A 12,635-nucleotide genomic window follows, 5' to 3' on the forward strand; every position below is an offset into this window, starting at 1 on the left:
TCATCATAATATTAATTTACACTGTTATGCGGAACACCCTGCTTTATGTCCCGCTTACTGGTAATGACACACATGATCTTTTTCGTGTTATAGTTTTTCTCTCCGATATTAAATGCTGAATGTCACAAAACTTCCTCCGGCTCAATGAGTCCAAAATCTGAGGTCCTTTTATTCAGCCCCCCTAACCTAACTGGCGACCTGGAAAAGAGTTAAGGGAACCTGTCCTCAATGTTTAGCACTCTGCCAGCAATTTGGGCATCTTTTTTGACTCCAAGCTCCGTTTTGACACTCAAATCACCAGGGTAGTACAGTCTTGCTTTCTCCAAATCAGGAACACAGCAAAAGTTAAAACTTTCCTATCTCAAATGGACCTTGGAAAGAAGTCATCCATGCATTCATCTCATCACATCTGGATTATTGTAACTCTGCGTATTCAGGGCTCAGTCAAAAGTCCATGTCCCACCTCCAGCTCATCCAAAACTCAGCTGCCAGATTGTTACCAAATTCCAAGAGACATGAACATCACTTCCATTCTTGCAATGTTTCACTAACTTTTACTAATTACTTTTAAAGCCCTACATGGCCTCACGCCTACATATATCACTTATTTACTCACACCTTATGGGCCTGGCTGCTGCCTGCGCCCCTCAGGCAGGTCCTTTTTAACTGTCCCTCAGCCAGCATCGTTACTAAAGGTGACCGGGCGTTTCCTGTAAGAGGCCCGCAACTCTGGACCTCCCTACCTGAGGAAATTAGGCTAGCAAACTCACTGCCTTCTTTTAAATCACTTCTTAAAACTTACTTACTTTACAGGGAGGCTTATTTATAGTAAATCCCTTGTTGCCCAATTTCCATGTATTTATTTATGTATTTATATATTTAATTTAACTCTTTATATTGTTTATTTTATACTTTTATAATTTTACATTTTAATTCTTTATATTTTTATATTTTTCTTTCATCATCTTATTCTAATTGTTTTCATCATAATCCTTGTTTTATTGGCTCTAATTCTCTTTGTTTTAATTATGCTCTTGTGACTTTATCCTGACTGTGTTTTACCTTGTTCTGTGGAGCAGATCTGGCATCATGTCCTATATTTGTATTGTATTTTGTAGTTTTACCTTGACTATGTGCATTAATGCATCCTGTTTTATAAGGCACCTTGCAACGCTGTTTAGAAAAGTGCGACAGAAATGAAGTTATTATTATTGCAGCCAATTCGCGTCACGCCACAGCCGGGACGCGAACCCGGCTCTCCCGCATCACGGGTGACTACGTTAACCAACAGCTACCGAGCCTATTCCTCCGTGATCGTTACATTGCCCTCTCTAGCTAGACCGTCACAGCCGGGGCGCGAATTCATGTATTCTGCACCGTGGGTGACAATGTTAACCATTCGACAAAAGGGTCCGACCCGTTAGCCAAGGGCTACCGAGCCTATTTATCCGTGTCCGTTACACTACCCCCCTACTTCGAGGAGCGCATCCGCTCGCATCCCACTTCTGACACCAATGTAGCGAATTCAGGGGGCAACCACAGGAACCACCGCAGCCGGGACACGAACGCGTATCTTGCGCGCCGCGGGAGACATCGCTAACCGCTCGACTAAAGGGTCCGACCTGTTAGCCAAGGGCTACCGAGCCTATTCCCGTCCCCAAGAAATGCAATCTCCTTCGACGTGAGACCAAGTTTTTGGGCAATGTGCTGGGGGCAGAGGGCATGGCCACTGATCCTATTAAGGTGGAGGTGGTCAAGAAATGGCCAGTTCCGCGAAACGTCAGTGAGGTGCGTAGTTTCACGGGGCTCGCCTCCTATTACCTAGGTTTTGTCCGCAACTTTGCGTCCATTGCCAGTCCCCTACACCGTCTCACCGAGAAGGGACGGGAGTCAACTGGGACGACAACTGTGCAGCCGCCTTTGCCCAGCTCCGCACCGCCCTGATCACTGCACCCATCCTGGCCCTACCTGATCCTAAGTGCCGCCTCATCGCGGACACAGATGCCAGCAATGTGGGGCTGGGGGCCATCCTGTCTCAGGAGGTTGCTGAGGGAGAGAGAGTGGTGGCCTACTACAGTCGTGCCTTGAGCCGCCCTGACGCAACTACTGCGTTACACGTCGCGAGCTCCCGGCGGTGGTCGCGGCGTTCTATCATTTTCGCCCCTATCTCTATGGTCAGGCCTTTCTCCTGCGGACGGATCATGCGGCCCTGACCTGGCTGCTCAGCTTTAAGGAGCCTGAAGGCCAGGTTGCTAGGTGGATTGAGGAGCTGCAGAGCTACGATTTCGAGACCCAGCACCGAGCCGGGCGCCTGCACAGCAATGCAGATGCCCTCTCCTGTCGTCTCTGCGAGGACTGCAGACACGGTGAGCGCCAAGGGGAGTGAGACAAAGCAATCCTCCAAGTGTCCACCACGCGGCAGGTTGAGCCATAGGAAGCGTGGCTGATGGCATTGGACAAGCAAGAGCAGCGCAGGATAGGGATCCCACCCTTGCCAGGGTGGTACAGTGGGTCGAGGCACGCCCCCAATGGCAAGCTGTCTCTGCCATGTCGGTGGAGACCAAGCCCTACTTTTCCCAGTGGGCCATCTTGGCCCTCCGTGATGGACTGTTGTACCGGGTCTGGCAAGCGCCGGGCCGGGAAGAAGTGTGTGGCAGTTACTGGTGCCCAAGGACTGGCGCCAACGAGTGCTACGGGCGGCCCACGGCTCGGTGGGGGCGGGTCACTATGGGGTGGCCAAGACGCTGAACAAGCTGTGCCAATGGTTCTACTGGGCCGGATGCAGGCATGACACTGAACTTTTTGTGCACTGTTGTGATGCCTGCACCGCCAAGAAAGGACCAACCAGACGCTCCCATGTCCCTCTACAACAATACCAGGCAGGGGCCTCCATGGAGCGGGTCGGTGAGGACCTCCTTGGCCTATTTCCCACCACAGACAACGGAAACCGCTACGTCCTTGTGGCCATGGACTAATTTACCAAATGGCCTGAGGCGTATGCGGTCCCAGACGAGAGCGCTGCCACTACAGCCGAGCGGCTGGTGTGTGAGATGTTCTGTCGGTTCGGTGCGCCCGAAGAAATACAAAGAGATCAGGGGCGGAACTTCGAGGCACAGGTGTTTGCTGAGGTGTGTCAACGCATGGGGGTGAAGAAAACCAGCACAACGCCCCTCCACCCCCAGAGTGACGGAATGGTGGAGAGGTTAAATCGTACGCTCACAACATAACTTGCTATTGTCACCAGCCGGGACCGCCACAGCCGGGACGCAAACCCGTATCTCCCGCACCACGGGTGACAACGTTAACCAGTTAACTAAAGGATACGACCAGTTAGCCAAGGGCTACCCAGCCTATTTATCCGTGTACGTTACACTACCCCCCTCCTTCGGGAAGCGCGTCCGCGCGCATCCCACTTCTGACACCAGTGTAGTGAATTCGGGGGGCAACCGCAGGAACTGCCGCAGCTGGGACGTGAATCTATATCTCCCGCATCGCGAGCGACATCGCTAACTGCTTGACTTAAGTGTCCGACCCGTTAGCCAGGGGCTACCGAGCCTATTCATCCTTGATCGTTACATTATTGTTGTTGTTGTTATATTATTATCATTGTTGTTATATTATTATTATTATTATTATTATTAATGGTACATTCTATAAAAACAGTGTAACAACCTAATACATAATCTCTTCTAGTTTGATTTTAAATATAACTGATATTTACACTTTTTAGTTTTATCTTTAAAATCAAGGGCCATAAACTAGTTTTTGCACAGGTGACATGGGACTTTTTTATTAGGATACTCTATTTACACCCCTGCTGGACTCAGCCACACTAAACAATCATAATCCCCGTATCTTCTGCATTCACCTATGTTTTGCTAAGAAAATATTCACTCATTAAAACAACATCTCGCTATCAGGGCGATGCTAATCCCGAGTTTGGTTGGGGTTTCATCTGCCACTTACTGTGCCAACAGCACCTTTGGGGGAGCCAAGAGAGGCCGGGGTGCCCAGGGCATGATTGAATAAAACATGTTTAATTGTCAATAGAGATGTGACAAGGGAGGCCGTGTGCACACAGAGCTGACTGGAATAACAATGCCAGAGTCACTGAGAGTTACATTGCCCTTGATTTCCTCATAAATAACAAAGCGAGCGTCGTGTGGAGCCCGCTGCGCAGCGCCAATTCTTGCGCTCCTGTTCAGACAGAGATGGAACATCACTGTTCTCTGCCTTCAGAAGCCGAGAAACTGCCACAAACAAATGCATTCAAAAAACATGTGCCGTTTCATCCCACAGGTCAAAATAGGGAACAAAACTGCAAGAATATCCTTGTATTACCAACCAATGCAGTAATTATTAACACTTTTACACACTGCGAGTGTCTCAGGACAGGATGGTGTGTTGCTGTAAAGCCCCTTGAGGCAAATTTGTAATTTGTGATACTGGGCAATACAAATAAAACTAACTGGACTTGACTTTTTTAGTAAAGGTGAAGTTCTACGTAACGATGGCCATGGAGGGGGAGGGTGGTTACCTTGGGCAGGGTGTACTTGGGCAGCTTCATGGGCGTGAAGATGTCTCTTTTGGCCGACACATAATAGATCGGTCGCCCACTGGTTGACACCTGAGGGAGATGAAACCATAGTATAAAGATACTTCATCGACATAAAATAATAAAAATGGAATGATTCAACCGGAACATTTTTCGCGTAACGGGGACAGATTACACCGCTCATGGCGACAAACGACGGCCATAGAAATGTCTGATAAAAATCAGCACACCTTTAGACTGTTCTAGTGCTTTTTCTTCCCAAACTCCGAGATTACCCACCTGGACAAACACATACTCGTCTTGCACCACCAGGGAATTGGGGTCAATGTAGCCTGGGAAGGGCTTGCCCTTGTTGGCGTCGGTGCAGTTCTGCAGTTTGCAGGTGACATACAGCGCCTCTGCTCTCAAGAGTACACACACACACACACACACACACACACACACACACAGATGTCAAGCCATGGCATCAGTGACGGTATTAGTCAATGAAGACAGGCAGCCTTCAGCCAGCGCTGGGAAGCCTCGCTGGGCTACTGACATTACTAGCGTCAGTAAAGTGCTCCTGTAAGGGAGCGGGCAGGGCAGACGTGGAAGACAGATATCTGGCGATGCAAATTGCTTTTCACTGCCTTCAATCGCATCGCGGAGAGAGAGCCTGTCCCCACGTGTTAGCCTCTGCCAGCTCAGTGTCAGCCTTCTTCCACAGGCACATGAGCAGCGGTGCTGGTCTGCAAGAGGGCCGGCCAGCAATAACCCGGGACGCCTGACTGTGTGGTGTTTGTGTACGCGTCTGCCTTTTCTTATCTGTTGGATAGTTCTTTTTTTTCCAATTTTTCTCCCCATTTGTGTCTGGCCAATTACCCCACCCTTTCGAGCCATCCCGATTGCTGCTCCACCCCCTCTGTCGATCCGGGGAGGGCTGCAGACTACCACATGCCTCCTCCGATACATGTGGTGTTGCCAGCCGCTTCTTTTCACCTGACAGTGAGGAGTTTCTCCAGGGGGACGTAGCACGTGGGAGGATCACGTTACCCCACCCCCCCCCAGTTCCCCATCCACCCCAAATAGGAGCCCCGACCGACCAGAGTAGGCGCTAGTGCAGCGACCAGGGAGCCCAGTATCATGCCAAAGCGTGTAATACACCCGCTGGTCCAACGTGTCAGTGTCACGGTTTGCCTCGTTCTGGTGTGAAAAGTACACGCGTGTAGGAAGGTGCGGTGCCAGCAGGGGGCGATGATTAACTCAATGCCAGAAACTCCCCACGGAGGAAAAGAAACATACAGCATTTTCCAAAATCCTTCCCCTAACCTGTCTTCACCTCTGAATCATCGCCCCCTGCTGCTACTGCACCTTCATACATGCGTGCGTGCACTTTTCACGCCTGAACGAGGAAAACTGTGACACTGACACGTTAGACCGGCAGGTGTATTACATGCATTGGTGTGATACCGGGTTGACCAGGAGACATACCCACATCCGGCTTGCCAGCCGCAGACACGGCCAATTGTATCTGATGGGATGCTCGACCAAGCCATAGACAACACGGGGATTTGAACCGGCGATCCCCGTGTTGGGTAGGCAACGGAATAGACCGCCACGCCACCCGGACGCCCACATCTGTTGGACGGTTCTGATGAACATTACACGCCTGACACACTCTCTTCTCTGGCCTCATAAGTGAGCTATGCAACAATCACACAGGAAACACAAATGAACATATAGGTTACTGCTTGTCAAGTGGACTGACAGTTTGTGAAACTTTTAAGACGGGTAAATAATTCTGTCTGGGAAAAGCTCGTAAATTGATGGTCAAGGATTTTGTAAAAACAAAGTAAAAAAAGAGGTCAATTGAAACCTCATATTCAATGTATTTTGAATCGTATCAGCATATGGGGTGTATTGTATCAACGCAGCCCGGCGAAATAAGAAATGTCCCCGGGTCCATTGTCACTCAGAAGCTTTACTGATGGTTTTCCCTACACCCACGTGAGCAGCGACTGGCTAAAAGACGCGTTAAAAGCCGCTCTGACGTGTGTACCGGGTCTCTCCCCGTTATTTGGCCTCGGTCGGAAGCGCGTCCGCGACCTCTTCGTGTGACCTTTGTGCAAGCCAAGCCCGCACAACTCCCCGTTGTTCCCCCACGTGGGCACAGAACTCATAATACAGCAGAGAGGCGGCTGGAAATGGAGCGTTGAACTCAGAATTCAATTACTCACGTGTGTCCGAGATGCTGGTCTCCAGGTGAATCAAGCCGGGCTCTTTGTCCAAACCCATTTTGGACCTGTGAGGGAGACGAATGCATTCAGGAACATTAGCATCGGTGTGTTGACTCGGGGAACCAGTGTGTGTGTGTGTGTGTGTGTGTGTGTGTGTGTGTGTGCCGAAGGAAAATGCAACCTACTGCAGATTCTGTCTCATCTCACAGATTGCTTGCCACGGTGCCCAACAAGTGCATAGCTACACGGAGACAGCGTCAAGTGCTGTGTCAGTCAAAGTAAATGTCCTCCTCGGCCCACGAACGACCACCTCTTTGTCCTCAGCGAGGATTCACAGTTTTAAGTGCCAAGCAGCAGCGCCTTAGGTTTACCGTGCAAAGTCTTGAAAGACCCCCAAAAGCTCATTAATAGCCCTCCGCCCCACCCCACCCCACCCTCAGAGAGATTGAAAAAGACGTTTTCTGACATCATTAGCAACGGGGGAAGACGTTGATTCACTTTTCTACAGAAGGATGCCCACAGATGGAATTGCACATAATCATTATTGCATTAAATATGTATTAAACGGACTAGGGAATCAGAGGAGAGGAAAGAGAAAGAGAGAGAGAGAGGATGAGGGAGAGAGGGACAAGGAGAATGTGTGGACCACCACGGCTTCTAATTATGCTCCTCATTGGCGGTATTGGTGATTTCCCTGATGAAACGCAGCTCTGAAAAGCATGACCTACTTATCCGGCGCTCTCGCACTGCATTTCCATTTTCACTGAACGATCCAGTCAGCTACCCGGGACCGGTACGGGGCGATACAGAGAGAATTCTGAATATGGAATTGGTGGTAGTTGAGGTTTGTTTAAACTTCTGTTTTTCAGAAGTTACTAATGGCAACCTTCGAAGTTGAAGGTCCGTCCCAGATTCCAGGGATCCCATTGATTTGGACAGCCGCATTGGTGCTCTCAGGTGACTAGTGACAGGCGTAGGAACAGGTGTAAAAACAACAACAATAATGGCGGCACGGTGGCGCCGTGGTTAGCGCTGTGCAGCAAGAAGGTCCTAGGTTCGAACCCCAGGGTTGGCCAACCTTGGGGGGGTCATCCCGGGTCGTTCTCTGTGTGGAGTTTGCGTGTTCTCCCCGTGTCTGCGTGGGGTTTTCTCCGGGTGCTCATGTTAGTGTTAATACTCCTGCCTGTGCCCCTGAGCAAGGCATGGCAAGACGAACTGGAGTTGATCCTGCACGGCGGCTGCCCAATGCTTCTAGCTACACAGCTAGGATGGGTTAAATGCAGAGAGGAATTGCGCTACGGGGATCTGTAAAGTTTACCAAAATCAACAACAACAACAACAAACAGCAAACAGGATTTAGTTATGAGTTGGAGCATTTCCTAATATATATATATATATATATACACACACACACACACACATCAGAGAGTCCGCTCCAGATGCTTTTGTGAAGATTGGTGGTGATGTACTCAAAGTTTCCATGCCTGTGCTTAGGAAGCTAGCTGCTATTGATATTTAGGGCTTTTTCCATATTGGGTATGATTACCCCCCCCGCCCCCCCAGTCCCCCGCCGCTCAGCTTTCACATTAGTAATCGTGTTCCACCCGAGTCCAGTTGGGTATGTACACACACGAGATGGGCACGTGTTGCGCGCATACGCAGATTTGGGAGGAGAAGGGCGGCGTCGAGGGAATGCCTTTGCAGCGTAGCAGCACCGCTCATTGGGGTTTGTGAGGCGCTTTTCTTACCCAGCACTCCCGAACCTGCACCGTCTGACGAACAACCTCGCGGAGGTTCGCTTGCGAGTCGTGCCCAAGTGAGACTCAACATCTCCTTTGCTTGTTTGGTGGCCAAATGTACATCAAGTGTCAGCTCCCTCTCCCGTCTCATTACCGGGGGCTACCGCCACAACCAACCAACCCCCCCCCCCCCCCCCAAAAAATAGCAGCCTGTCAGCAGCTGCAGAGGCAGCGTTCCGGGCTCCGCTCACTCCAGGCTCTCGAGCTTGTTACTGCTTTGACAGCCTCTCGAAAGTGTGTTGGGTCAATCCAAAAGTTACTTATTTGGACAGGACCTGTGTGGCGCCATTTGGCCAGGTAAATAGGAGAACAGTCAGAGACCAGGGAAGGATGTGGAACAATACAAAATATAACGACACATGTTAGGAAAAACACTATAGGTCTCTTTTTCATAGTGGATAAAAGCAATCACACACCGCAAAGTCCCAGTGGAAGCCTAATGTGGTAATCTGTCTTTGCACGCGGTGCCTGGAGGGCATCAGCATCACTTCAATCTTAACACGGTACCTAGCCAACCGGAAGCTGTTTTACTGAGATTACACATGGCATTCAGTAATTACAAGGCTCTTTTCCAAAAGTGAAGTATTCTCGATAGCCTAATGTATTATGTAGCTGTCTGCCACAAAGATAGATCAGGCATGTTAGACACATAAATAATACATAAATAATAAAATAATAATAATAATAATAATAATCATAACACTCTAGCTCCTCTTTGACAGAATGTCTTCGTCTAGCTGGAGCTCCTATACATTCTGTAAATGTATAGCTTTTTGTGTTTTTAATTTCTTTTTTTTCTTCTTCCATAAACCCTCCAAAATGGGTTTAAAGATAGCTGCTGATGGGGCGTCCGGGTAGCGTAGTGGTCTATTCTGCTGCCTACTAACACGGGGATCGCCGGTTCGAATCCCCGTGTTACCTCCAGCTTGGTCGGGCGTCCCTACAGACACAATTGGCCGTGTCTGCGGGTGGGAAGCCGGATGTGGGTATGTGTCCTGGTCGCTGCACTAGCGCCTTCTCTGGTCAGTCGGTGCGCCTGTTCAGGGGGGAGGGGAAACTGGGGGGAGTAGCGTGATCCTCCCACGTGCTACGTCCCCCTGGTGACACTCCTCACTGTGAGGTGAAAAGAAGCAGCTGGTGACGCCACATGTATTGGAGGAGGCATGTGGTAGTCTGCAGCCCTCCCCGGATCGGCAGAGGAGGTGGAGCAGCGACTGGGACGGCTCGGAAGAGAGGGGTAATAGGCCAAGTACAATTGGGGAGAAAAAGTGGGGAAAAGCCAAAAAAACAAAATACATAAAGCTGCTGGTGTTCAATATGTTTAATATGTTGGGAGTGCCGGTAGAATGTCATTGTCAAGTGTATGTAATTGATTCATTATGTACATATTTCCAGAGTTTTCATACTTCTGTAGGGATCATTTCAGTTTTTTTTTTGACAACAGGCCTTCTTTCTGGGGCCGCCCATGCCTGCTGAAAGCAAACAGCAAACACCGTATTGGAGATGGCGCCGCCCTTTTGTCTAGCGATACGTAGCTGTCTAGGTGTAGTTTGGACTTATCATTCAGCAGGTTGCAGGTGATTAGAGAGCTTGCTGGGCTTAAACCTCGTGTGGATGTGGAGTCAACTACACTGCTCAAAAAAATAAAGGGAACACATAAGCAATGTAATGTAGCTCCAAGTCAATCACACTTTTGAGATATCAACCTGTCCAGTTAGGAAGCAACACTGATTTGTGAATCAATTTCACCTGTTGGTAAATTGTCTAATTTCCACCTGGTGGAAATTAGACAATTTGCAAGACAACCCCTATAAAAGGAATGGATTTGCAGGTGGTGGCAACAGACCATTTGCCTGTCCTCATCTTTTCTGGCCGATCTTTGGTTAGTTTTTCATTTTGTTAGTGCCCTCACCACTAGAGGTGGCATGAGGCGGTATCTGCAACCTACAGAAGTTGCTCAGGTAGTGCAGCTCATCCAGGATGGCATATCAATGCGTGCTGTGGCAAGAAGATTTGATGTGTCTCCCAGCACAGTGTCCAGAGCATGGAGGAGGTACCAGGAGACAGGCCAGTACACCAGGAGACGTGGAGGGGGCCGCAGGAGGACAACAACCCCGCAGCAGGACCGCTATCTGGTTCTTTGTGCAAGGAGGAACAGGAGGAGCACTGCCGGAGCCCTACAAAACGACCTTCAACAGGCCACTAATGTGCAGGTTTCTGCTCAAACAGTGAGAAACAGAATGCATGAGGATGGCATGAGGGCCCGACGTCCACAATTGGGGCCTGTTCTCACAGCCCAACACCGTGCAGCCCGATTGACCTTTGCCAGAGAACATCTTGGTTGGCAGATTCGCCATTGGCGCCCTGTGCTCTTCACAGATGAGAGCAGGTTCACACTGAACACATGTGACAGACGTGAGAGAGTCTGGAGACGCTGTGGAGAACGTTCTGCTGCCTGCAACATCCTCCAGCATGACCGGTTTGGCGGTGGGTCAGTGATGGTCTGGGGAGGCATATCCTTGGAGGGCTGCACAGACCTCTACGTGCTAGCCAGAGGTACCATGACTGCCATTAGGTACCGGGATGAGATCCTCAGACCCATTGTCAGACCATATGCTGGTGCAGTGGGCCCTGGGTTCCTGCTCATGCATGACAATGCTCGTCCTCATGTGGCCAGAGTGTGTCAGCAGTTCCTGTATGTCGAGGGCATTGATGCTATGGACTGGCCTGCACGTTTCCCAGACCTGAATCCAATGGAGCACCTCTGGGACATCATGTCTCGTACCATCCGCCAACGCGATGTCGCACCACAGACTGTCCAGGAGTTGACCAATGCCCTGATCCAGGTCTGGGAGGAGATCCCTCAGGAGACCATCCGTCGTCTCATCAGGAGCATGCCCAGACGTTGTAGGGAGTGCATACAGGCACGTGGAGGCCACACACACTACTGAGCCTCATTTTGAATCGTCTTGAAGAATTTCCACAGAAGTTGGATCAGCCTATGTTCTCATTTTCCACTTTGATTTTGAGTATGATTCTGAATCCAGACCTTAATGGGCTAATGATTTTGATTTCCATTGATCATTCTTAGGTTATTTTGCTCTAAACACATTCCTCTGTCTAATAAATAAAGATTTTCAGCTGAAATATTTCATTCATCGAGGTCTATATTGTGTTTTTAGGTGTTCCCTTTATTTTTTTGAGCAGTATAGTTTAGTTAATATGCTTAGTCAGGGAATTTCTCATAGTGTAGATTATCAGATTGACAGCTTGATCTATAACATTGAGACCGTCTCCCTACCCTGCTGTATTGCCCCAAGGATCTCCTCCCCTAAACGTGTCAGTCACATCCATCCATCCATTAACTGAACTGCTTATCTTGCTCTCAGGGTCGCAAGGATAATGGAGCCTATCCCAGCAGTCATTGGCTGGCAGGCGGGGAGACACCCTGGACAGGCCGCCAGGCCATCACAGGGCCGACACACACACACACACACACACGCACACACCAAGTCATACCTAAGGACAATTTAGTATGGTTAAATCATCTGACCTACATGTCTTTGGACTGTCGGAGGAAACCGGAGCACCCGGAGGAAACCCACGCAGACACGGGGAGCACATGCAAACTCCACACCCAGGATGACCCACCAAGGTTAGACTACCCCAGGGCTCGAACCAAGGACCTTCTTGCTGTGAGGCGACCGCGCTAACCACTGCGTCACCGTGCCGCCGTGTCAATCACAATAATCTAATAATCATTCCTAGCACTGGGGTGGTGAACTGTCCAACAAATATAATAAAACTACAGAGCCAAACATCTAATGTTATCAAAAGTGTGAACAGACATCGTTCAAAGTGTAGGTCTTCAAAAATGTCAACTAATAATACAATATGTCTAATTCCAATTAATGTTTCACCTATAGGTAGCTCTGAAGTTCTGCCTACTACTAATTATTTCCACAAGATGCTTAAATCTGGTTTCATGAATATCAGATCACTGTCTACCAAAGCCTTACTAATAAATGATCTGATTCTTGTTTTGATATGATTGGGTTATGTGAA

General features: G+C 49.3%; 1 protein-coding gene across 1 annotated transcript in view; it reads right to left on the reverse strand.

Annotated features, from left to right (window-relative positions):
* Window positions 1-12,635, reverse strand: part of LOC130113060 (VPS10 domain-containing receptor SorCS1) — a 316,719-nt gene that overhangs the window by 83,602 nt on the left and 220,482 nt on the right. The window contains exons 6-8 of the mRNA XM_056280571.1: window positions 6,772-6,836; window positions 4,835-4,953; window positions 4,538-4,627 (exon numbers count right to left, since the gene is read on the reverse strand). Of these exons, the coding sequence (XP_056136546.1) occupies window positions 4,538-4,627; window positions 4,835-4,953; window positions 6,772-6,836 (274 nt within the window). The remainder of the gene's footprint in view (window positions 1-4,537; window positions 4,628-4,834; window positions 4,954-6,771; window positions 6,837-12,635) is intronic.

Source organism: Lampris incognitus, chromosome 5, assembly GCF_029633865.1.
Source record: "Lampris incognitus isolate fLamInc1 chromosome 5, fLamInc1.hap2, whole genome shotgun sequence".
NCBI classification, from domain to species: domain Eukaryota; kingdom Metazoa; phylum Chordata; class Actinopteri; order Lampriformes; family Lampridae; genus Lampris; species Lampris incognitus.